General features: G+C 33.5%; 1 protein-coding gene across 3 annotated transcripts in view; it reads right to left on the bottom strand.

Annotated features, from left to right (window-relative positions):
- Positions 1 to 926: 926 nt before the first annotated feature.
- Positions 927 to 27,357, bottom strand: part of LOC143073247 (von Willebrand factor A domain-containing protein 5A-like) — a 41,095-nt gene continuing 14,664 nt past the window's right edge. For all 3 annotated transcript variants that reach the window (XM_076248652.1, XM_076248650.1, XM_076248651.1), the window contains exons 9-19: positions 26,949 to 27,090; positions 24,681 to 24,760; positions 23,406 to 23,520; positions 22,750 to 22,917; positions 19,161 to 19,317; positions 12,652 to 12,836; positions 10,969 to 11,044; positions 9,206 to 9,285; positions 8,459 to 8,501; positions 7,219 to 7,445; positions 927 to 1,140 (exon numbers count right to left, since the gene is read on the bottom strand). In XM_076248652.1, coding sequence (XP_076104767.1) covers positions 955 to 1,140; positions 7,219 to 7,445; positions 8,459 to 8,501; positions 9,206 to 9,285; positions 10,969 to 11,044; positions 12,652 to 12,836; positions 19,161 to 19,317; positions 22,750 to 22,917; positions 23,406 to 23,520; positions 24,681 to 24,760; positions 26,949 to 27,090 — 1,459 coding nt within the window. In that variant the 3' untranslated portion in view covers positions 927 to 954. The remainder of the gene's footprint in view (positions 1,141 to 7,218; positions 7,446 to 8,458; positions 8,502 to 9,205; positions 9,286 to 10,968; positions 11,045 to 12,651; positions 12,837 to 19,160; positions 19,318 to 22,749; positions 22,918 to 23,405; positions 23,521 to 24,680; positions 24,761 to 26,948; positions 27,091 to 27,357) is intronic.

The following is a 27,357-nucleotide window of genomic DNA, read 5'->3' as shown; positions in this document are numbered from 1 at the left end:
CATGTTGACTTATTAACTTATCAACTATTTTTCTTAGGACAAAACAACTGCTTTTAAAATTAACAGTGAAAATTTCTGAATAAGCAGTAAAAACACAGAGATATCTTGACTGATTGAAAAATATTTCTTTAGAAATTTACAAACAAGTCAAATAAGAGTGTAAGGGGAAATAATAGAAAGCACACATTCCCCACCGTGTACACATCAGCAAAAAAATATGTGTTATAAATGTAATAAACCATTAATTGAATCCCAAGAAAGATACATAAATACTTCATATAAAATACAATGCTACAAGATATATATTTTTTACTATTTTATAAATGAAAGACTGAAAGCACTAAATTGCATTTACAAAGCATTAAATGGCACTGAGTCACAAAGGTATATTACACTTTAAACTAATACAATTAAACAATTTCAAAAACTTTAACCACAGAGTGAATATTTGTTGACGCCGCCAACGACAATGCCAACGGAATGTAGGATCGCTATGTCTTGCTTTTTTGACTAAAGTTGAAGGCTCGACAAAAATGGACAAATCAAAATCAAATGACATTTTTGACATATAATGTATATTCAGTGATTCTTCAGGTAAAATTATTTGTAAATCCATAACTAAATGCAATTGAGGAACAACTGATAAAAAAGAAAAGTTCCCAAGTATAGCTAAACTCTGAAAAAGAAATCAAAGCTATGCATGAGGGAGGTAAATACATTATTTCAAATTATTTCTTTACTTTATCACTGCATATGTCTTTTATAAAGAAGAATATCCATACCAAAGATGAGTAGAAAATATTTCAAGAAAAATCCATGAAAAAAGAAAATAAGTGAAAAAGACAAACTATTATCCTATTTTATTTTAACCAAACATTGGTCCAGTTTAGATATAACATCTTCAGTCCCAAAAAAGTTACATTAAGACAGGTTTAACTTTATTGTATTTATATTTTACATTATTTTGACAATGTCAGATTCTTTGACTTCCTGTAAAATGTCCTCAACAGTTTTCCCATCCTTGTCTTGAGATGTAAGCCATTGAGTTGCCTTGTCACAAATCATACCCCATTCTGCTTTACAATGACTGTAATTGGTCTCCAGGTAAATGATCACTATTGCTGTACACCAAACACTTCCCTAAAAGTATATAAATACCTGAGATATATATATAAAATGTTAGCTCAGATAACTTATTAAAAGATAAAGATTTATAAGACATTTTTACTTGTTGGTGTTCAACAAACAGTCAAAGTCAAATTCAAAACATAGGTACCAGTAGTTTTCAATTATTTAAAAAGAAAGTCAAATTGGTTTTGTAATTCTCACATTATAATCAAAAAGTTGTTGAAGTATACATAAAATGCCTATGTCCTAAAATAAACATTCTTTTTGTCAGACAATAATTTAATCCTCTACTTTTTTATTTTCATACACAGGAACTGTGGCCATTTTAAATGGTCAAGTTACACTTTTAATATCCTAAAAGTCACTTTCCTTAAAAAAATTAAAGATTGAACTTTAGTTATTCTGTGAGCATGATGAATATCACAAATACCATTTTTTCACATCAAAAGAAGTTGATAAAACAGAGTTTTCAATTATGTTTGTTTTTCAGGTGTGTTTTAAATTTGTTATTGTTAGCAGTACATATGACACCGCCAACTATGCAAAGGAGAACTAGACATAGTGTACCCTTGCACTCTACTCTGAAGTAAATGTATTATTATAGTCAATTTGAGATTTTCTTTGAGATATTATTGTGTCAGGAAGACACAAATGATTTCCCTGCAGATGCAAAGTGTCTTTTTAAAATACATGAAGTTAAGCATGGGAGCACATAGGTTTATGGTTCACTGTAGGAAAAATTACCCAGAAACACTATGCACCTCTTATGCTAGTTTATACTCCAAAAAGGACAAAGTTCAGCTATCTCCCAAAAGGGCAAATATTAATGATCAAAGCGCTGTAAGCGCTGAAGGCAGTTAACCAAAAACCAAGGCAACCGTCATTATGAAAACTGTGGCAATGTTGCCTCAACATTAAACATTCATATATAGTACATTCATGTTTATCTAATGATTTATTTATTAAGGCAAATAATTTATATGTTATCAAGGTTTCAAAAGCAATCCATGTATCAATGTATATTTTTTATAGTGTGTCTGCAGTGGTACAAGTTCCCAATGATTGCAGTTGTTCTACTTGGTAGTTAACCTTGGTTTTATTTGACTGCTAGAAGTTCAATTTGACTTAGTATGAACATGTAATAGTATGAATAGACTGGTTTCCCTGGAAAGAAAACTGAGTTTGTGTTCTATAGTACAAAAGTTAAGAGACACGAATCAGACAAATGTTCACTACAACAGGGATCAAAGATGAGGTCTGACTGACTTGCCCATAGTAAATGTAAATGATTTGTTATTTTGTCCCATACATATGAATATATATAATTTAGGGGTGGGGATCTCAACGGTTTTTAAGTTCTCAAACAGGTAGGGGTAGGCAGAGGATTTAGGGGGCAGGGGCCTGGCCCCCCCCTTTTAGGGAAAAAATTTGGTTGCTTATATAGGGAATCACTGAAGCGTGACTGGAGCGGGCCCCTCTTAGGTCAGTCAGTGGGCCCCACTTATGAAAATTTCTGGATCCGCCACTTGGGGTAGGGTGACCCTAGGGACTTCCCCTACATTTCATTTTATTTGTTATATTGTCCCATATATATACATGAATATATATGGTTTAGGGGTGGGGATCTCATTGGTTTCCAAGTTCTCAAACAGGAAGGGTAGGGTGACCCAAGGGACTCCCCCTATATTTCATTTAATTAGTTATATTGATCCATACATGAATATATATTGTTTTGGTGTGGGGATCTTGACCGTTTCCAAGTTCTTAAACAGGAGGGTTGGGATGACCACAGGGACTTCCCTTATATTTCATTTGATTTGTCATATTGTCCCATACATGAGTATATATGGTTTAGGGGTAAGGATCTTGACCATTTCCAAGTTCTCAAACAGGAGGGTGAACAGTGACCTCAGGGACTCCCCTATCTTTCATCTGATTTGTTATATTGTCCCATACATTAATATATATGGTTTAGGGATGGGGATCTCGACCATTCTTAAATTCTAAAACAGGAGGGGTGGGGTGACCCCTAGCGACTCTTCCTATATTTCATTTGATTTTTCATATTGTCACAAACATGAATATATATGGTTAAGGGGTGTGGATCTCGACCGTTTCCAAGTTCTCAAACAAGAGGGGGTGGGGTAACTCCAGGGACTCCCCCATATTTCATTTTTTATTTATTATATTGTCCTATACTTGAATATATGCAGGGGCGGATTCAGACGGGGGAGGGTTGCGGGCTTGCACCCCTTAAATTTGCAAAGCATGGGTTGTTCTCAGCTTAATAAAGAATATTCCGATAATTTTACCTCAATTTTTTTTTAGCCTCGCTCTGCTCGGCGAAAATTTAAGTTTGCACCCCTCCTAACCTAAAATCCTGGATCTGCCCCTCATATGGTTTAGGGGTGGGGAGCTCGACCGTTTCCAAGTTATCAAACAGGAGGGGGTAGAGTGGCCCAAAGAATGCCACCTATATATCATATGATTTACTTACATTAAGGTATATATAATATAGTTGCATTATTTGTGAAAATAAAGAATGAAACTTTCAGCTACTTTAATTGACCCTTCAAAATTGAGAAAAAAACAAATAACCCCTCGAAATTGCAGTAATATGTTTACACTTTAAAGCATCTCACATGCATTATCATCATTTATCATTTATAAAGAAAATTTAGACTGTGACCATGAACATGTATATTGTTAGATATACTGTTCCCAGCTGTCACGTTGTATTGGATTTTTAAATTAAAATTTATCAAAAAGTAATTTTTAGTTTCTGAATAAAATATTTTTCTGCTTTTTCTTTCTTTTACATATATCTTTTGGTTTACAATACTAATGTTTATATTCATTTACCATGCATAGATGTATTTTTTCACCTGCTTGGATTTATTTTGTAAATGATCGTCAAACCCGGAATTACCCTTATCCGCTTCCGGAATCGTATCCGATTTTGTAAAATTTTGTCTTCACGGCCGCCATTGTTATGTGTTTACAATGTTGTTTTTGTCAATCAGATACGATTTTACTCGAATTTATACAATATTTGTCGGCGATTTTCTGTATAAAGCTAGCGGTTGAACAAAATGAACATCACCGTCACGAATAATAATGATAAAAATAAGTTTTTAGCTCGTTTAATTGGAGACTTTGGTGAACATGGTGAAAAGGTTTGCAAAGTAATTTCTTATTTTCTTTCAAATGTAAAGCGACTACGTCGGGCGTAGCTAGAAACCAACTATCTTAGTCGAAATTCCGCTTGCAAAAGTGGAAGGTCGCGGACCTTGGACCACCGCTAATTTGCACACCTGCCTCCAAATTGAAAAGCTACGAAAATTTCTTTTTCTAATTTGAAATTGCCGCCAACAGCATGAACAGTTGAACTTATTATATAATAGACTACTGACGTAGTTGTACTACGTATTGATGACAAACAATATTCCTACGACTTTTGTCATTTGGGAAATCTAAACTGCTTGTCTTAAGAGATTTTCGGCGATTAAATATTTCATACAATTGTTCTTTGACATCTTAGCTAAAAGCACAAGTCATAATGAACTACACAAGGATTCTTAATAAGCACTACTTCCTATGTGTAACTTTAAAACTTTTGGATAAATCGACGATCATTTAAGGTTTTTCTGGTCATTTTTTTTGTAATTCATAATAAAAAGTATTAAAAAAGTGTTCAATTAGTTATATATAACATAGTAACAAGCTAGATAATAACAATGGCAAGTATTTCAGGATTTATTGGGTAGAACACAAATCTAGGGTGCTCGCATAATGCAGCTTAACTGCATAAAAATAGAAACCCTGACCACACACACCTTTAATATATGTACAAACAGTCAGCAAAGTGAAAACTTCTCTGGTTGAAACTGTAGGAGTTATTTGGAATAACTATATACCCATAATGGAACAGACAATCAGTCGGACTCACAGGGGTAAAATAATATGCCCTCCAACTTTTAGTTGCGAGGCATAAACTAGAGGCTCTGAAGAGCCTGTGTCGCTCAACTTGGTCTATGTGCATTTTAACAAAGGACACAGATGGATTCATGTCAAAAAAATTTGTTTGGGTGTTGGTGATGTGTTTGTAGATCTTACTTTACTGAACATTCTTGCTGCTTACAATTATCTCTATCTATAATGAACTTGGCCAAGAAGTGACAGTTGAAAATATTTTGTAAAAATTTACAAAAATTTACAAATTTTAGAAAATTGTTAAAAATTGACTATAAAGGACAATTACTCAACTGGTTACCTACTAAACACACACATTATTGGCAGTATGTATTTATGTGATTTGTGATCAAGGACAAAACTGTGAAATTAATCGTTGTTATAACAAAAACGTAAAATATAAAGAATATGCGAGAACTGCAATGACAATTATGACTTAATGTGAAATTTATTACATTTGGGACTTCAGCAAAATTTGAAAAATCAAAAAACATTTGCCTTATTTTCGTTTTGCTCTTTTATACTGTTGCTTTTACATTGGGGGGATACTACACAAACTATCTGTAAAAATCTTCATTTGAACTGATGTCTTAAGTTGAACATAAACTAGAGGCTCTTAAGAGCCTGTGTCGCTCACCTTGGTCTATGTGCATATTAAACAAAGGACACAGATGGATTCATGACAAAATTATGTTTTGGTGATAGCGATGTGTTAGTAGATCTTACTTTACTGAACATTCTTGCTACTTACAATTTTCTATCTATAATAAACTTGTCCCTTTTGTTACAGAGCAAAATATTTTGTAAAAATTTACAAAAATTTACCAAATTAATGAAAATTGTTGAAAATTGACTATAAAGGGCAATAACTCCTTAAGGAGTCAACTGACCATTTTGGTCATGTTGACTTATTTGTAGTTCTTACTTTGGTGAACAATATTGCTGTTTACAGTTTATCTTTATCTATAATAGTATTCCAGATAATAACCAATAGCTGCAAAATTTTCTTAAAATAACCAATTCAGGGGCAGCAACCCACCAACAAGTTGCCTGATTGGTCTGAAAATTTCAGGGCAGACAGATTTTGACTTGATAAAATTTTTTAAACCATGTTAGATTTGCTCTAAATGCTTTAGTTTCAGAGATATAAGCCAAAATCTACATTTTACCCCTATGTTCTATTTTTAGAAATGATGGCCATCTTTGTTGGTTGGCGGGGTCACCAGACACATTTGTGAAGCTAGATGTACTAATGATGATGGTGGACAAGTTTGGTTCAATTTGTACTAGAAGATTCAGAGGAGAAGGTTTTGTAGATCTTACTTTGCTAAACATTAATGCTGTGTACAGTTTATCTCTATCTATAATAATGTTCAAGATAATAACCAAAAACAGCAAAATTTCCTTAAAATTTCCAATTTAGGGGCAGTAACCCAACAGCGGGTTCTCTGATTCATCTGAAAATTTCAGGGCAGATAGATCTTAACCTGATAAACAGTTTTACCACTGTCAGATTTGCTCTAAATGCTTTGGTATCAGAGGTATAAGCCAAAATCTACATTTTACCCCATATATTCTATTTTTAGCCATGACAGCCATCTTGGTTAGTTGGCATGGTCACCGGACACATTTTTTAAACTAAATACCCCAATGATGATTCTTGCCAAGTTTGGTTTAATTTTGCCCAGTAGTTTCAGAGGAGAAGATTTTTTGTAAAAGTTAACAATTACAAACGCCAAGTGATGAGAATAGCTCACTTGACCTTTCAGGTCAGGTGAGCTAACAATAAAAGCCTGATTATGCCAAAACGACAAAAGAAACACAAATATGGCAAACAGCAAGTGAATACAACCACATCCCCACTCATTGTTTGACAGACTTCCTTATATGTAGAAATATTTATATACCACAAAAGGAACACATTTATTCAATATTTACAATGTTAACCCAAATCTCTAAGTCTAACCTTTACACAGCAGAGATAAACAACTAGAATAAAGTGAATACAGTGGATTCTTTATATCTTAAAATACTGTTTTCTTATTGTCTTTCTCAATTGATAGATCTGTTATCTTTTCTTCTGTTAATAACTCTTGTAACAAAACATGAAAATGTTACCTTGTATTTTGCCTTCAAATTTGTTTCTGTAGTGTTTATTATGGTAGCCAATCTTTGAGTTGGAGCCCAGGATCTGTCAAAATTTTGTTGTGATACAAGGTCCATTAATTTATCTCCTGTCAACTGATTTGATGACGAAAAATCTGTACATGAGTCATCCTCATCCTCTGTCTCTTGCCCTTCTTGTTCGTCTTCAATATGTACTGATGCTTGTTCTTCAGTAGCCTCTTCAAGTATAAACAGAACCAATACTAGAATTTCTTAGTACTTTGTACAATGCATCATTCATATCCTTTATCAATCAAAGAACATGTGAGAACTAAAGGGTAATTTTCAAAGTGAACATTTAATACTGCGGATTCATTATTATTCTTTGGAATCCAATTTATCGTGGATTTTGTGGGAACAAGATTACAAGTAATTTTAATGTTCAACGAATTATAAATTTGCTTTTGGTTATATGCAGACTTTTTTTGAAATCCAGGAAATCAAATATCCAGGATAATGCAAGTTTACCTCAATCCACGAACATTGGTACCCATGAAAATAAATGAATCCACAGTAAATTGAAGTTTTCTCCCTTTGCAGTTGAACTTGATTTTTGATTTTTGAAGATCAATGCATAACATATATATATGTTGGTTATCAAGCCGGTGACATTAAGGTTTTTATTGAATTTTTTGTTCTCTATACCCAAAAAAACAATATTTGACTCAAACATTCTATACAAAGTTCTGGTATTTGTCATTGATGAATTTTTCAATATTTGTGAATGGTATGATTTTTCCTATATTTAACAATTGCTTTATCATTTTATCACAATGACAATGCATTATAATTTAAATGTGGATTATGAACACTATAACGTTATCTAAAACTGTCATTCCAGTTATTGTGTTATTCTCTCATATTTGAAATGCACCATATAACTTTTGTAGTTTTGTTCTTACATATTCTTTTGAACCAACAGCAAGGACTACATACAATTTTTATACACGTACTTGACTTCTTCATTTTATAGATATAATTGATTGATTGTTGCTTGCTTAACATCTAGTGGCAAATATTTCATGCATATTAAGGGTGAGATGGTTTTACTGATTGATCCAACCATTCTCAAATCTTTTATTGCATGTGGACAAAAGTATACATAATATGTCCCCCTGATGACAGCATTTAAAATACTGAGTAGCTCCGTCCAATATATGATGAGTTGACACCCATTCATTCTAGTACTTACTCTTTTTTAAGAAGCTCGGCCAAGAAAAACTAGACAAACTTGGCTGAAATACAAACATAAAATATTTATGAAAAGAAATACAGAAACAAATTCTGAAAATATATAACAAATCCTTTGGGTTCAAAGTGGGTCTCATTGGGGTCTAAGCGTGACACGGGATTGCCGATTTTTTTGTACGCGTGACACGTGAAAGTCAAATTATTGTGTCGTGAAAACGGGAAATGAGGTCTTGCGGGACCCGGGAAATGACAAACAAATGAAAATTGCTTACGTACATAGTGTAAGCGGGATACGGGAATCTGACAAAACAGTTAGCGGGATACGGGATCGGAACCCCCCAATGAGATCCCCTTCAAAGACAGCAATTTGTGAAATGTACACAGGATGTTAATTACATGATGTCAAATACAGTCATTGAAGGCACTATCTGCTTTAAGAGTCATATGTCAATTAGATAGGAACTCAAGTATATAAGTGTTTTTGCACAGTAAAATTTTCCCAATCTATAATTGTTATCAAGATATTAGAAAACAACTTGCATTTTTTTAACATTGTGTTCTTTTTTCAGATATGATGTTGATTGATTGGCAGGGACAAAAACATTATACTAAATAACCTATGATCATTCTGACAATTGAGGTAAAATGATAGTTAAATGACAAATGTCACTTTTCAAATAAAAAGGGACGATTATTTCTAAAGAGTAAATGAATATTTAAATAGCAAATGTTAATGTCCATTTCTTACCACAAACCTTTTCCACCATGGCCGACTCTTATACATTGTTGCACGTGCCATAAATGTACTTGCACCAGATTCAAGTTCAGCTGTAAATATATAAAAAATTCTAACATGACGTCCTTCAAACGCTTTGAGTACACACCCGTGGTAAAATATGAATATATTGCCAGTGCTGTTCCGATTGTACTCCCACGTCATATGCTTTTTTATGAATGAGATACACGACGTCATAGAACAATGACGTTAGAATGTAAGCATTTTACGGGAAAATACACGCTTGTGAATCCGAAAATCATCACAAGGAAACATACACAAATGATGCTAAAATGTGGCAAAAGCCCTTTATTGTACATCATATAAGACATATAAATAAATTATCATTCAAATTCATCCAAAACTGTCTAAATACATTATTTTAAATAGTTTAAGCATGTCACTAATGCAGTTTGCTCCGTTCTTTTACGCTAGTTTATTAGTGCGTTTATTTATGGGAACGGCAAATATTTGCCTACACCTAGAGCGCTTCGATCCAAAAGAATTGCCGTATGTGTCCTATCAGAATCGAAATAATTCATGGGGGCTTGAATATATCGTGATTTTACCACGGGTTGTCCCTTTATGCCGATATTTTTCCCCTCGCTATCGCTCAGGGGTAAAATATTTGTCATAAAGGGCCAACCCGTGGTAAAATCACGATATATTCAAGCCCCCATGAATTATTTCTTAAATGTTTTTAGTCTTCAATTCAAAAGTAATAACTTCAAAAAGCAACACATTATACTATATAAACATAATTAAATCCAAATACACATCTCAAACAAACCAAAGTTCTAGTATGTAGCAATACTAATTGTTGCAAATGGAAAGTCAGTTTAAAGTGACAAAATTTAAGTATATTTGGCAAAATCAGATGCTTGTCGACAATATATCAGCCCATAGTTCACACAAAACACAATTTTTTGCCTCCATTTACTGCTTTATAGCCTTTGGTCAAGCATCAAATTTAATCTTAATAAAAACCTGTAAAAACCTAAAGTCCTGTTTATCAGATCAGTAACCACTGGTTAAAGTAAACAGATAGAATGATAATTATTTCTTATAAGATATGAATTATGACTACTTTTGGGAATACATATTGACTGAAACATAAACATGTCATTGCGTGCTGCTTAGACAATCTGATTGTTTTTGTCAATAAAATGTTCCAGGGCAGTCTATATATGCAGCTATTACATGAACCTGTAATTTGAGACCAGAATCTTACCATGTAATAGGGTCTGGATGGGATATACAGAATAGAGAAACGACATAAAAATGGTCTAAATATAAAGAATACCAAATAATGGGGTGCAAAAATATAATGAATAGAAAATAATATCCAAAACATATTAAGAATATAGAATAAATTGCTTCGCCAAGTGCAGCTGGATACAACCGCAATTGTCCAACCCTGAACAGTTTGGGCAAAAATAGACACAATATTCACGCTTGAAGAAATTTTCTTTTAAAGCCCCACCTACGATAGTAGAGGGGCATTATGTTTTTCTAGTCTGTGTCTCTGGTCTTTGGTCCATCCGTCTGTTCGTCTTTCTTTCTCACTTCAGGTTTAAGTTTTTGGTCAAGGTAGTGTTTGTTGAAGTTGAAGTCTAATCAACTTGAATCTTAGTACAAATGTTCTCTTTGATATGATCTTTTTAATTTTAAAGACAAATAACGATAGAACAAATGCATGTAGTATTTATAGTACAGCTGTTACTATACTGCATTACCTGATTTGCATTTTAGAACATCAAGCATTGCACCCCTGTCTAAACAGACGTCTATATCAGCCATACAACATTGCATCTGAAAAAATTATTACATTTCAATGACATGATTTAGCCACAAAATAAAACATGATTTGTGAATATGAATTTCAATGTTGAGATGCTATTGTAATATAGCTGTCCTTATAGAATTGTAATGTGGCTGTCCTTCATAAAATCTCCACAAAAGTTGAGGTGTCCTCTAAAATATCCATCTGTGTTGTTGTGTATTAAAAGACGTACTTCGTTAGTAATGGTTTTGTGCATATTTTGTTTCATAAATTACTGATTCATTTTTTTTAAACTACTCAATAGCAGTAATGTTTACAAATTATACAATAAAAAAATGCATAATTTTGTTTTTAACTTTCTACACACAATACTGTATTCACTTCTTATTTGACTTTGAAATAATAAGTTAGTGTCGAAAGAATACATTTAAAAAAAACTTAAAACACTTTACAAAGGATTCCACAGAACCATGTGTCTCTCCTCTGATTGCTGCTGTCAGCGCAAAAGTTTAATGTTGATTGACAAAAAACTAACTGTATTTGCTAGGTGAAAAAATTTAAAACATTTTTCTTCAAAAGCTTATTTACAACATTAAAAATCATTCCATGAAAGGTATAATATACTTTGTGATGTCTAAAAAAAGATAACCCAAGACTGTATGTAACTATTAATTGAAACACAAACCATGAACACTTATCAGTTAAAGATGGAAAAATAATTAATTATATAAAATTTAGATTCACACAGTATCTCTAAATAATAAAGTAAAATGCTCTGCAGGGCACAGCTTTATACAACACCAGAGGTCGAACCCTGAACAGTTGGAACAAGTATTGACACAACATTTAAGCTTGAAGTAGCTCTGAATGTTGATTGTGATTAAATAATTGACACAGCATAGGTTTCTGACACAGAATAAATGTGGTCTAAGAACTTAAAAATTTAAAATCGGACAATTACCTTTTATGGTGCAATATCCAAAATCTAAATACATGGTTAGAATCAGCACACCAAAGAACCACAAGAATTCAATTTTTGATGAAATCAAATGAAGTTCAATTTTGGACCCTTTAGACTTCAATGTGGACCAATTTGATAACGCGGCCCAAACATCAAAAATCTAAATACATGGTTAGAATCAGAATATCAAAGAATCATACATATTCAATTTGTTGAAATCAAACAAAATTTAATTTTGGACCCCGATTTTGACCAACTTGAAAACTGGGCCCATAATCAAAAATTCGAATTACATGTTCAGATTCAGCATATCAAAGAACCCCAAGAATTCAATGTTTGTTAAAATCAACTAAGTTTAATTTTGGACCCTTTAGACCTTAATGTAGACCAATTTTTTGAAAACAGGACCAAAAATTAAGAATCTAAACACACGGTTAGATTCAGTATTTCAAAGAACCCCAATAATTCAATTTTTGATGAAATCAAACAAAGTTTAATGGACCTTTTTGGCCCCTAACTCCTAAACTGTTCGGACCAATACTACCACAATCAAACCCAACCTTTGGAGAAAAAAAAATTGCGGTCGAATAAAAAGTCCCCCCCCCCCCCCCCCAAGTATTTACCATATAATGTTTCTTAAATCATTAAAATTACTTGCCATGCCACAAAACTCACCATTGGACGCCCCATAGCCATATACGCACTCTGGTGATAGTTAACTTCCTTAATCAATGATACAGGTACTTTAGTATCTTGATCCACACCAACAAATGCTGTGTATTTGGAAATTATGTTTGCTGCTTGACTGAATAAAATAATCTTTTCTTTTTCCTTTCCAGATTGCCCATCATAAGAGTTACCTAAAGTGCATAATTAGTAATAAATATTACTTAAGGCGAAGTGTACGTAATTGCACGCCCCTAGCGGAATACGGGATTAATAACGTTCGACGTTAGTTACGCAAGTTATCTCTCTTACTCCAAGAAAGGACAAACGAAAGAGAAAATACTTCGTGCGGTCTATCATAAATCCAACAAGCACGCCCGTGCTGTCTTAAAAAACCTAATCAAGAGATATTATCTGAATTACTCCATTAAGAAATCAAAACATTCTATTGTTTCGTGCAGCCTGACTTTAATACTAGTTGATTTTTTTTTAAGACGAATTGGACATGAAAGGCATTTCATGTAAAAACTTATGATATCAACAGATTGTAAAAACGCCTCACAACAGAATTATAAAAAAAAATAAACATGTGACGATTCTACTTCTATTGATATCAAATTAATTAAAATTAAACCTGAATTGACCCAACAATATCGTTTTAAAAGCCGTAGTTTTGAACAAAAACACACAGTACTCAACATAAAGTTTTAGGTTACCGAACAATTGATGAATGACATGTGAAATTAATTATTAGATTAAAAAAACGTTGAAATGTTCGTATTTTGTGCAAATGAAAATTCTAGGATATGTTTTACAAATGTATATCAATTTAGAAAATAAGACGATACCAAGAGAATATAAGTTGACCACTAGTCTAGGCAACACTTATACAAGTCGGAAGAACAAAGACGAAAGTTAACAAATTAGGCCCCAAAAATATTCTCATAGTAAACTAAAAAGTGATCACTCTAAACATTTATCTTAGAATAAGTAAAAACTATGTCATTCAACTTCCAGTTTTCAACTTTTTATACATGTGCAGAAAATAAACAGGTGTCTTCTATTCCGTCCGAAATTTATGGGAAAACTGAATCTAAAATTAGAACCAAATTGAAATTGAAAGTACAAATACACATGATTCATGTATGATTAAAATATAACACGTCATTTCTTCTTTTTCAAATTCCAATTTCGAAGAGATAGCAAAATTTGTTTTCTTTTATTGTGTCTGTGAGCATCATTTCAAATTAGAGAAAAAATGTAATTTTGACTGAGTAACGTGTTATTCCTAATAGGTCTCAATTCAAGATTATGAATGAGTAGAAAATATCATTACGGTTAAAGAAAAGAGGCCAGGAAAGTTTTGTGGCACTTGTAACTGTAATTTAATGTTTAGTGGAATGAGAGGTGAAATAAGTTCAGACTTTTAATAATTTCGCTAGCATTTTAAAGATTTTTTTTTAATTTAACGGAAGTCTACTGCAAGTAGTCCGAGAATACTCTGACGTCCGACGGCTGTTTAGCCAGACAAGCTGGGCAGTCCGAGATTACTCTGACGTCCGACGGCTGTTTAGCCAGACAAGCTGGCCCGAGATTACTCTGACGTCCGACGGCTGTTTAGCCAGACAAGCTGCCCCAGCAATTAAAAAAGGGGGACCTCAACCCAGGACAAAGGGGGGTTCCAACTATATGTCCCCATTCAAATGCATTGATCGGCCCAAAAAGGGGGTCCAACTCCGGTAAGGATCTGCCAATTACTTGTCCAATAGTGTAAGAATTTGGAGTTTCATATCATTTACATTCAACGGGGTTTTTTTTTTTTTTATAGGATATTACCTTTGATATTATCAACATTAACACCCCCCCCCCCCCCCCCCACCCCCAATAAAAAAATGTATCCGATAAAAATCGTTGAATATAAATCATTTCAAACTCCAAAGATTTGTATTATTGGACTAATAGTTTACTGGTTGTTATTCACTTTGGTTCAAGTCTTTTACTTCACAACATGGTATTTGTTTTTCGTAACAATTTTTTTCATGAATTAGGCTGTTGATTTTTTCGTTGGAATTTTTTAGCATTTTTCACATCGGTGTTTTTGTGGCCTATACATTATGTTTTTGTCCCTTTAATTGTTGAAAAGAGTTTGGTTGTTAATAGTTATTGCTTACATCGACTTCATTTAACCAGTGGCGGGTAGTTGACTCATTGGATGTCATACCACATCTCCTTATTGTTTTATATGAAATATATATAGGAAAACCGTGCGTTTGCATTATGCAGAGGCTATAGTCGTACGGCACTTTGCTAGGTAAACCCGTGTAGCAATACAGTATGAATAATCTCCGTGCATTACACTGAGTACATTCTTGTAACACTTTATTAGGTAAATTTTTAAAGCATCGAACATGATAATTCTCATAAGGTCGCATTCTTATATAATTAATTTTACACCAGTTAATTTAAAGCATTACTCTATATTCATCGCTATTTAAAGCATTCACCTACACAAATGTTATTTCATAACACTGCATGGGTATGTTACGGTCGTTATTGCACTGACTAGGTACGTCGATCTCAAAAGGATCATATGAGGTGTAAGGTTTTCATTTTGAATATACATGTATGAAATATCTGCGACTGTTAGTTATACCAAATACTCCGATCTTTTCTAAAAAAAAAATGTATATATAAGTGAGTCCTTCTTTTTAACCTCATTGCGGTCTAAAAAAATCTGAAGATAAAATGAAATGAAGCGCTTTTCTGGATTAACCTAGATAAGGGACACTAAAGGCAGAACATTTTAAAGCCACGGATGTATAAGAACTAAAATAGTTGAAGAAACATAGTATGCATTATGCTTATTGTTTAAATCCGTGTTACCCCAAGGGTGACTTGGAAAACGAAATATGGTCGCTTGGTCTTCTCCCGACCGGCTGTAAAACATTTGCCGAAGAGGGGCGTCCGTTTGGCTGTGCAGAATTTATTAAGCTCGCAGTGACGTCCGGTCAGAATGGGAACGCTAACTCCGATGCCTCGTGTAGAGAGAGTGCCACACTCTATGCCCGTTAAAAACCATTGCAACAACTATAATTTAAGGGTTGAATATGTGGAATGTTGCACGCGGCAAAATGTCTTTCCCTATCCAATATAACCTCATTTTCTAGTAGCACTCCAAATTTCCCAGACCATCATCCCGGATGGCCTCTGTTATGAACAAAACTTCCTATTGTATTTATTATTAACTTGTTCTCGTCCTGAACATGCATGACATATTTGCCACTGGACGTTAAGCTACCAACAATCAATCAATCAATTTAAATCCTTAAATGTGGATTTTTAACAAATAATGCAAGGGACAAACAAATATTTTCTTATGTTACTGAAACTTCATTCAGCAAACATTACATCATTCTTTGTCATTTAGTTAGTTAAAGAAAAGGGAAAGTGATCGAGATTGGAAATTTTGTAAAATAAAATGTTTTGGCAGAGATGCGTCTTTAGCATGTTTGTTAGCATGACTAATGAAATAGGTTTATGATGTAGACTATATTGTGTGCAAATCCTCAGACTAACAACATGTAGAAATGACGAATATGAAAATATGCAGAAAATATGTCTACTTTTTTAAATACAAACATGCAGAAGTAAGATTGAAAACGAGGTGTATACCCGTTCTTAGCATTAAAGCCGATCCATTCATTCTGACAGCACTGTGTTAACCGGGACAAATTCAAACTCGACATTTGATTCATAAAAGAATTAAACAATCCATGCCATCATTGGAAAAGGTTCGGAAATCACTCTAATATAGAAAAGATGAAATTAGAGTCTACGGTAAATTTCTTTCATTTGCGGTAAAGTAATTTACAAACTTGCATTTTCTTTTGCGACAGAAATATTCTTTAAAATTAGTTAGTTTATTTCCTTATCAAATTATAGCGTTAGATCATTTGTAATACATAGGAAGATGGGTAATACACACGAACGCCATTGCTACGACATTGTTCGGACGTTTCGACGTAGAAGTTGTGGCGACGTTACTACAGACAATGACGTCGCCAGATAATTTCAATGTTCCGGCCAAAAAACTAAAATTCAACAGAGAGTAGCGTAAAAACTAATACGGTTGCTAAGGACTTTATTTGCACCGATGGATTCGTCTTTCATTTTTAAATCGTATATCAATTTTAGAAAAAAATCCATTGTCCAACAAAATAGAAAATCTTGATAACGTAAAAATATCTGCTAATTTTGATGATTTTCCCTATATATCCTTTGTAATTTTGGTGTATCGTGTAGTTAATTTCAACGGCTCGTATCTCAAAAACGAAAACGGTTAGCCCCTTTTTTTATTTCATTTTCTTGTGTAATTTTACAAGCAGAATTCGTATGTGAAATTTAAAAAAAAATCCATTGTGAAGTTTAATTACGTACACTTCGCCTTAAATAAATTCAGTCAATATATATGAATACATAAATCAGATTTTCAAACTTAGTAAAATACAGCCTTACAATATACATGTAGTATTAAATGGTTATGACTTAAGGTACACAAAATATATAGAAATGTAATCATTTTTAATGTATAATTATCTCACTGAATATTAATTTGTAATAATGAAAGATTTGTAATAATTGATAACTTCGTTTCTCTAATCTCCACCACAAGATAAAATATGCTGTAGTTGGGTAGGGCGAAACAAAACTTTATATTGGAAAATGTAGTAGGGCAAACCTAGGTGGATACGTAAGTATTTAACAGATAATTAATAATAACTTAATGACAGGAACTTCCAGATTATAAGTACTCCATATTATTGCAAATTAAAACAAAATTGTGACAGAAATAAAAATAATAAGTTAATTTTGTGTGCAGTATTTCCTGAAATTTCTAAATTAGCTCTACTAATAGGTCTGTATGGGCACGATCAAGCAGAGTTTAAAGACATACAAAACAGAAAAATTGTTACAAAATAATAAAAATATTGAAACTTTAAACAATTAATCTGAACAAAATTAAAAGAACAAGAATGTGTCCCAAGTAAACGGATGCCCCATCTGCAGTATCATTTTCTATATTCATTGGACCGTGAAAATGGGATAAAATCTCTAATTTGGCATTAAAATTAGAAAGATCATATCATAGGGAACATGTTTACTAAGTTTCAAGTTGATTGGACTTCAACTTCATCAAAAACTACCTGGACCAACAACTTTAACCTGAAGCAGGACAGACGAACAGACGAAAGGACGCACAGACCAGAAAACATAATGCCCATAAATGGGGCATAAAAACAGTAGTTAAACAAAGTTGATATCTACAGTAAAGAAAAAAGTCTAGACAACTTAAGTTGGATTTCAGAATGCTGGCATAATGTATGAAGGGCAGATAGAGGTACATGGATGACACTTTATGTTGAGTCTGTTGATTGGAGGGAGCATAAAAATAATAGACTATATAGAACATTATGGCATAAAAAGACTCTACCATAGGCATTTCAATGCCTTGTACAATGGCTTTTTAGTAAACTACTGAACCTGTAATTAAGAGATAAGACTCGCCAGGTGCACTGATATTTGTGCCAGTAAATCTACTAATGAACCTCTGCAAAGCTTAACATACATTTACAGTTATCGATCTATATCATAATACAAAATAATCAAAGCATTGAATTTTAGTCATTATTTCAATGTATAAAATTTTCATTTAATGAAAATTCTGTGAAGTGATAAAATCTTCTTTGTGTCTATACTATGAGTAAATAAGTAAGCTTCGATCTGGCATCAAACGTAACCACCATGTGTTTTTACGGCTTCTTGTCCGCTTAAGAATGAAATAAAATTTGAAAATAAATGGGCAAATGTATTTGTTTAGTGTATGTTCACTTGTATTAATATGTCTTTTCATTTCATTGAGTTAAGCCATTTCAATTGATATCTTATAGTGTGTCTTTCTTTCATGTGATGCTACACTATTGTTTCAGATAAGGGTGAAGGTTGGTAAAAAATGTTTAAAACCTGCTGCATTTGTTTGCACCTGTCCTAAGTCAGAAATCTGATGTTCTGTCGTTTGTTGATGTGGTTCATAAGTGTTTCTCTTTTCTCGTTTTTTATATAGATTAGACTGTTGGTTTTTCCGTTTGAATGATTTTACAATAATCATTTTGGGGCCCTTTATAGCTTACTGTTCAGCGTGATCCAAGGCTGTGTGTTGAAGATGGTACTTTGATCTATAATTAGATTCTTTTACAAATTGTGATTGGATGGAGAGCTGTCCATGGCATTATCAGTTTAATTTCGATTTATGAGTTTGACTGTCCCTCTGGTATCTTTCATCCCTCTTTTGTCTCATTGGCACTCAGACCACATCTTCTTATATCTATATATGTATCAGATATCAGAGTGTGAGTTTTTTACATTGGGATAATTAGAGAGTTGCACATTGATATTGTATACCTTGCAATAATTTCTGAATATACACTACACTATTGTTTTTTATTATTGTGTTTACATACTTTCCTCAATTTCAAGTTCTTTAATCTGGTATTTTGCAGCCACACGATGTAATGGTAGATCTATGTGTGGAGATCTTGTACTTTCAATCTTCATCTTATAAGATACACTGTTTCCTCCTAATGTCCCTGTCAAGGTCAAAGAGCCTGAAACATCTACCTAAAATTAAAGAAAAATTCATTGAAAGCAGCCATTGTGGATTTTGGATTTACATAAAACCATTGATATTTATTCTATTGAGGTATTCTAAACCACTCTGTTTAACTGATTGTTTCAGTTCAAAATAAATAGAGAATGTATACCTGGGACACAGATGATACCTCCACTTGCATATAATGTTATAAAGGGACAAAGCTCAAGAATGGTAATAAATATGCTACCCAAATTTGTACCAGAACTGAGTTTTTGTCGTAAAAAATGTAATAAGCATTGTAAATAAGTTTTATAATATCTGGTTAAGACAAATTCAAGTTAGAGAACAGAAACAAACAATTTAGCAATGTTTCCATTTGTAAAAGGGGCATAACTCTAGACAGGTATAAGTGATGCCACCCAAATTCAAACTTGATCTGTGTTTTGTTGTAATAAGCATTGTGTAAAAGTTCCATAACATTTGATTGCGGCAAACTAACTTTCACAAGGACATACCAACATACAGACAAGAGTACTTAATGCCCCTCCACTATAACATAAGAAGCTGTACAAGCAAAGACTAATCATTGTTTTAACTAAATGTTGACTACTGGATTTAAGCTCTGAACAGTAATTTCACCTGAACCAACTTATTCAATCAATTATGTAAAAACTTTTTTTATTCACACAATAATGTCATTTGCAACAACTGTTTGATGGGTCTGTAGGTTGACTGTTGCAAGACTTGATTTGCATTTTCATATTAACATTCACTCAATATTTGAGTCAAATGAAATGAACAATAAATCATAAAGTATATGTGGTCAGCTTACAACTGTTCAATGATTATTTTTATACACTGATACATATTATGTTTGATAAAGATTCTGTCCTAAGCTGATAGACAAATAAGATTCACAAAATATTAATAGAGAACAATGAAAGGAAGTCAAATCATTTTTAAATCTACAGAATGCTTACAAGCAAAATGGATGTTAGAACAAATATACTGTGGATTCATTTTAAGCTCACCTGGCCCGAAGGGCCAAGTGAGCTTTTCTCATCACTTGGCGTCCAGCATCAGTGTTGGACGGCGTCGTCTTCGTCCTTCATCGTTAACTTTTACAAAAATCTTCTCTTCTGAAACTACTATGACAAATTATGCCAAACTTAGCCACAATCATCATTGGAGTTTCTAGTTTGAAACAAGAGTGCACACGCTGAAATGTCTCGCCTTCTTTACTAATCATTGATATTATGTTGATAGCCCTAAGTATAAAGCTTTATTACAACTGTCTCATAAACTTAACATTAACCAAGATAACTAAACAAAGACCAATGAACCATGAAAATGAGGTCAAGGTCAGATGAACCATGCCAGGCAGACATGTACAGCTAACAATGCTTCTATACAATATATATAGTTGACCTATTACTTATAGTTTAAGAAAAATATAACAAAACACAAAAAATTAACACTGTGCAATGAACCGTGAAAATGAGGTCATGGTCAAAAGAAACCTGCGCTACTGACATAAAGATCATAAAATATTTCCATACACCAAATATAGTTGACCTATGGCATATAGTATTAGATAAATAGACCAAAACTCAAAAACTTAACTTTGACCACTGAACCATGAAAATGAGGTCAAGGTCACATGACATCTGCCCGCTAGACATGTACACCTTACAATCATTCCATACAACAAATATAGTAGACCTATTGCATATAGTATGAAAAAAAACAGACCAAAACAAAAAAATTTAACTATAACCACTGAACCATGAAAATGAGGTCAAGGTCACATGACATCTGCCCGCTAGACATGTACACCTTACAATCATTCCATACAACAAATACAGTAGACCTATTGCATATAGTATGAAAAAAACAGACCAAAACACAAAAATTTAACTATAACCACTGAACCATGAAAATGAGGTCAAGGTCAGATGACACCTGCCAGTTGGACATGTACACCTTACAGTCCTTCCATACACAGAATATACAAGCCCTATTGCTTATAGTATCTGAGATACGGACTTGACCACCAAAACTTAACCTTGTTCACTGATCCATGAAATGAGGTCGAGGTCAAGTGAAAACTGTCTGACAGACATGAGGACCTTGCAAGGTACGCACATATCAAATATAGTTATCCTATTACTTATAATAAGAGAGAATTCAACATTACAAAAAATCTGAACTTTTTTTTCAAGTGGTCACTGAACCATGAAAATGAGGTCAAGGACATTGGACATGTGACTGACGGAAACTTCGTAACATGAGGCATCTATACACAAAGTATGAAGCATCCAGGTCTTCCACCTTCTAAAATATAAAGCTTTTAAGAAGTTAGCTAACACCGCCGCCGCCGCCGCCGCCGCCGCCGCCGCCGCCGGATCACTATCCCTATGTCGAGCTTTCTGCAACAAAAGTTGCAGGCTCGACAAAAATGTGTCCGGTGACCCGGCCAACCAACCAAGATGGCCACCATGGCTAAAAATAGAACATAGCAGATAAATGCAGTTTTTGGCATATATCTCAAAAACCAAAGCATTTAAAGCAAATCTGACAGGATTAAAATTGTTTATCAGGTCAAGATCTAGCTGCCCTGAAATTTTAAGATGAATTGGACAACCTGTTGTTAGGTTGCTGCCCCTGAATTGGTAATTTTAAGGAAATTTTGCCGTTTTTGTTTATTATCTTGAATATTATTATAGATAGAGATAAACTGTAAACAGCAATAATGTTCAGCAAAGTAAGACCTAAAAATAAGTCAACATGACCAAAATGGTCAATTGACCCCCTAAGGAGTCAATTTTTAACAATTTTCACAAAATTTGTAAATTTTTACTAACATTTTCCACTGTAACTACTGGGCCAAGTTCACTATAGATAGAGATAATTGTAAGCAGCAGGAATGTTCAGTAAAGTAAGATCTACAAACACATCACCATCATCAAAACACAATTTTGTCATGAATTCATCTGTGGCCTTTGTTTAATATGCACATAGACCAAGGTGAGCGACACAGGCTCTTTAGAGCCTCTAGTTTATTCTTGAATACCATTTTCCCTGGATTTCGTGGGTATAGGTGAAACATGAATTTAAATGTTCAACAAATGACAAATTTCCTATAGACTTGCATATAAACTGCTACAAGACCATGAAATTAAATATCCACCAAAATGTAAGTTTTCCTTAATCCATGAAAATTTGCACCCACGAAAATAAGTGAATCCACAGTATGCAAGCCTGAAGGATATCTCCACTCACTATAAATAAAATTGAGAATGGTAATTGGGAATGTGTCAAAGCGACAACAACTCAAACATAGAGCAGACAACAGCCAAAGGCCACCAATGGGTCTTCAATGTAGCAAGAAACTCCTGCACTATATCTGCTTCTAGCTGAGTAGCAGAATGTCAAATCTTAAATACTTGTTAACCTACTTCACTATCTGATGATTTTAACACTGCAAACAATACAACATTGTCTCCACTGAATATAACAGGTGGTTCCACTGGAATGGTAGTAGCTGTAAAACATTCAGGCAGTTCCCAATTCAGGTTTACATCATGTAAACAGTCAGTTAGGGATGACTTCATTGCAGATATAACCTGAAACAAATCAAAAAAGAAATACAGTTAGAATTGTTTTATATAAAATCTTATCTAAAAGAGGAAAGCGTAAAAAAGAAACTTACAATGATCAATGGTAAAACAATAGACCACTTTGGAATTATATCATTCACTTGTTACCGGCACATATATACATAATGTGGTGGGGTTACAAAATTAATGAACCCCCCACCCCCAACCTTCCTTTTGTGGTATTGAACCCGCCAGTAAATTTCCTAGAGATCCATTCACTTAACTGAAGTTATTGTCCTGAAACCAAATGTGTCATTGGACGACAACAACAATGATGATGACGATCATCATACCAATATATGCCCAAAAAAATTTTGCAGCCTTATAAAAACCATAAATGACAATAAAAAGGGAGGCATTCCTTTTACTGAGCAAGTCAACCCCTAAACTGCTTAAGTGAAAACAAATTGTGATACATTGTCAAGGTGAGATAAAAACTAGCTAGACAATGTTACCTTTGCTTTCATGTTATCATTATCCTTGATAAAAACTGCTTTTCCTCTGCTAGCTTTGGCTACATTCTTAATCAAACTAGTGGAAACTCCATCTCCAATACCAAATGTAAAAACTCTGTACAAAGGAAATATCTTATATCTCACTAAATATAAAATTGATAACTTCACTTTGGGTACATATTATCTCTAAACATTACCCGAAGTCAGTGTTGAAATAAAAAATAATTTTGATTTTTAACATGTATTATGTATGCTCTTTACCTCAATGCTTCTATTAAATGCAAAAAACAATGATTCTTTAGTTCATTCTGAGCGTATTGTGTTAGAAAGCATTTTTCTAACAGAGGCCATTGTCCATCTTCATTGAACAATGTCTCCAATCATCTGTTTTATAACTTTAATACGAAGCCAGAGATGCCCCTTCTAGAAATTCAAAGAGGTTTATAATTATCAATGTTGCCATAGTGATAATTTTCACCTAATTGGCTACTCAGATAATCTTTTGACCAAGTAACCAGTTAACCAGTATGGGAGTAATTGTTCAAAGAAAATGTACCCTATGGGTGACTGGGGTGAAGAAATATGGTCACTATTTGGTCTTCTCCAACCTGTAGTAAAACACTTGACAGAGTGTGTGTTCTTTTGGCTGTGGGGGAAGTATGAATTCTCAGCCATATCTTGTCAAAATAGACACAATAACTTGTGTAGAGAAAAAGTTTCGCTCTTCACACAATAATGGCATTTGCAGCAACTGTTTGATGGTCCGTAGGTTGACTGTTGCAAGGCTTGATTTGCATTTTCATATTTACACATGTACAGGATAATTGATCTCATTAATTTAGCACTATGGTGATCATGTTAAAAAAATAGTGTTTTTTTTGTTTTATGATTCCAATATTCTTATACATTCATATCAGTACTACTGTAAATTCAGAAATCATTGTATACATTTATTATTGCAATATAGTCATTTTAGACTAAAATGCGATTTTAATTTTGCAATATTGAGAAAAATCATGTTCATTCATATAAAAAAAAAAAATGCAAGTTTTATTTATTGATTATAAACCTGTCGAATTTTTCGCAATAATAAAAACATAGCATTAATTTCTGAATTTACAGTATCAAAATTTGTAAAACGATCTGAGTAACCAGTTATTGATTTTGGAATTTGATATTCAGTCCATTTATTGAAAACACTAATTATTATTATGTATATCAGAGCTTAATTCTAAGAATGGACAATTCTTTCATATTTTTTTTAACTAAATGTACCTTGTATTTTTCTTATGCCTGCGGACCAATGAAATTACTTCAGATGTGTTACCCACTTCACCGTCCGTCAACAAAAATATCTGAAATACAAACATGCATGTGTTGTAGTGATCTCATACAGGGGCAGATCCAGCCATTTTAAAAGGGGGGGTCCCAACCCAGAGTAAAGGGGGGGTTCCAAGTGTATGCTCCCATTCAAATGCATTGATCGTCCAAAAAAAAGGGGGGTTCCAACCCCCGGAACCCCTCCCCCCCCTGGATCCGCCACTGTCATAGATATTGATGAATGCAAAATTTACATTACTAAACTTTGGCTCGGATTTAGATATGTCCAAATTTATACTAAATAGTTTGAATTATGGATTGTTTGTATGCGTTATGATGAGGCTTGCAGAATTGAATAATAAAAAAAAAAATCATATTTTCAAGACATTCAATTTTTGGTCCCATAATAACACATCTCTCAATTATAAATCATTAAATAGAGAACTACCAATATTTCCAAAGCATCTCTTTCATAAGCAATGAGTAAAGCAAACAAGAGGCTCTTCAGAGCCTGTGTCGCTCACTTTGGTCTATGTGCATACATGTATTAAACAAAGGACACAGATGGATGGATTCATGACAAAATTGTGTTTTGATGATGGTGATGTGTTTGTAGATCTTACTTTACTGAACATTCTTGCTACGTTACAATTTTCTCTATCTATAATGAACTTAGCCCTTTAGTTACAGAGGAAAATATTTTGTAAAAATTTACCAAAATTTACCAAATTAATGAAAATTGTTAAAAGTTGACTATAAAGGACAATAACTCCTTAAGGGGTCAACTGTCCATTTTGGTCATGTTTGACTTATTTGTAGATCTTACTTTGCTGAACATTATTGCTGTTACAGTTTATCTCTATCTATAATAGTATTCAAGATAATAACCAAAAACGGCAAAATTTCTTTAAAAACAAGAAGTAATTGTAACAGGATGCTGTTATAAAGTCTCCCAAACAAAGCTCCCATATTTTATTAGATTAGTTTTATTATCCCATACAAGAATATATGAGGTTTAGAGGTGGGGATCTCTACTGTTTACAAGTATTCTAACAAAAGGGTGTAGGGTAACCCCATAGACTCCCCCTATATTTGGTTTGATTTGTTAAATTGTCCCGTTCAAGAATATATATGGTTTGGGGTAGGGATCTGGACCATTTACAAGTTCTCAAAAAAAAGGGGGTGGGGTGAACCAAGGGACTTCCCTTTTATTTCATTTGATTTGTTTAATTGTCCCTTGCAAGAATATATATGGTTTAGGGGTGGGGATCTGGACCGTTTACAAGTTTTCAAACAAGAGGGGGTGGGGGTGACCCCTAGGGAATTCCCATTTCTTTCATTTCATTTGTTTTATTGTCCCATGCAAGAATATATATGGTTTAGGGGTGGGGATCTAGATTGTTTACAAGTTCCCAAACATTAGGGGGTGGGGTGAGCCCCAGGGACTTCCCTTTTATTTTATTTGATAAGATTTTTGTTACAAAAATACAAAAATTTACGAAAAATTGGTAAAAAATGACTATAAAGGGCAATAACTCCTTAAGGGGTCAATTGACCATTTTGGTCATGATGACTTATTTGTAGATCTTACTCTGCTGAACATTATTGCTGTTAACAGTTTATCTCTATCTATGATAGTATTCAAGATAATAACCAAAACGGCAAAATTTCCTTAAAATTACTGATTCAGGGGCAGCAAACCAACAACCGGTTGTCCAATTCATCTGAAAATTTCAGGGCAGACAGATCTTCACTTGATAAACAAATTGACCCCATGTCAGATTTGCTCTAAATGCTTTGGTTTCAGAGTTATAAGCCAAAATCTACACTTTACCCCTATGTCTTATTTTTAGCCATGGTGGCCATCTTGGTTGGTTGGCCAGAACACCGGACACATTTTTTAAACTAGATACTCCAATGATAATTATGGCCAAGTTAAATTAAATTTGGCCCAGGAGTTTCAGTGGAGAAGATTTTTGTAAAAGTTAACCGACGACAACGGACGACGGACGAGAAAAGCTCACTTGGCCCTGTGGGCCAGGTGAACTAAAAAAGCAAGGTAATCTATTTCCCAAAATACATAAAGAATGTGTCCATGGGCCACTGCTGATACTATCTTGTAAATATATGACAAATTATCATATTTTTCAATTTACAAAGGGAAAAAATTACACTTAACACACACATTTTTGCACATCCTAAAATATTCTTTGTTTCAATTACCTGTCGTGGGTAGCCATGCTTACAGGTTTCACTATAAATCTTTTTAAGAGGCTCTAATATTTCTGTTCCTCCCATATCAGCATCCATTTTGGACTGAACACTAAGAGCTTTCTGTAATGTTTTTTCACTGTATATCTCACTTCTACAATAGAAGAAAATTAAAACTAATTTTTGTGGATAAACATTTTGGAATATCATCAGACCATAACTAAGGAGGTGAGCCAAATGATCGCCTTGAAACCCATTTTGTTTTTGTCTATTCAAGGAGCCTCAAAGGTGTTTAATATGTAAAAAGAATAGGTTTTTGCAATTGTTGGACTGTTATATAAGAATTCAGTAATTAATCTTAGTTAGTTAATGATTATAAAACATACGGTAAGAAACCTTCTCGAAGCATCTGTGATGTGCA

Source organism: Mytilus galloprovincialis, chromosome 4 (assembly GCF_965363235.1).
Source record: "Mytilus galloprovincialis chromosome 4, xbMytGall1.hap1.1, whole genome shotgun sequence".
NCBI classification, from domain to species: Eukaryota; Metazoa; Mollusca; class Bivalvia; order Mytilida; family Mytilidae; genus Mytilus; species Mytilus galloprovincialis.
This window is presented reverse-complemented; position numbering and strand designations above follow the sequence as displayed.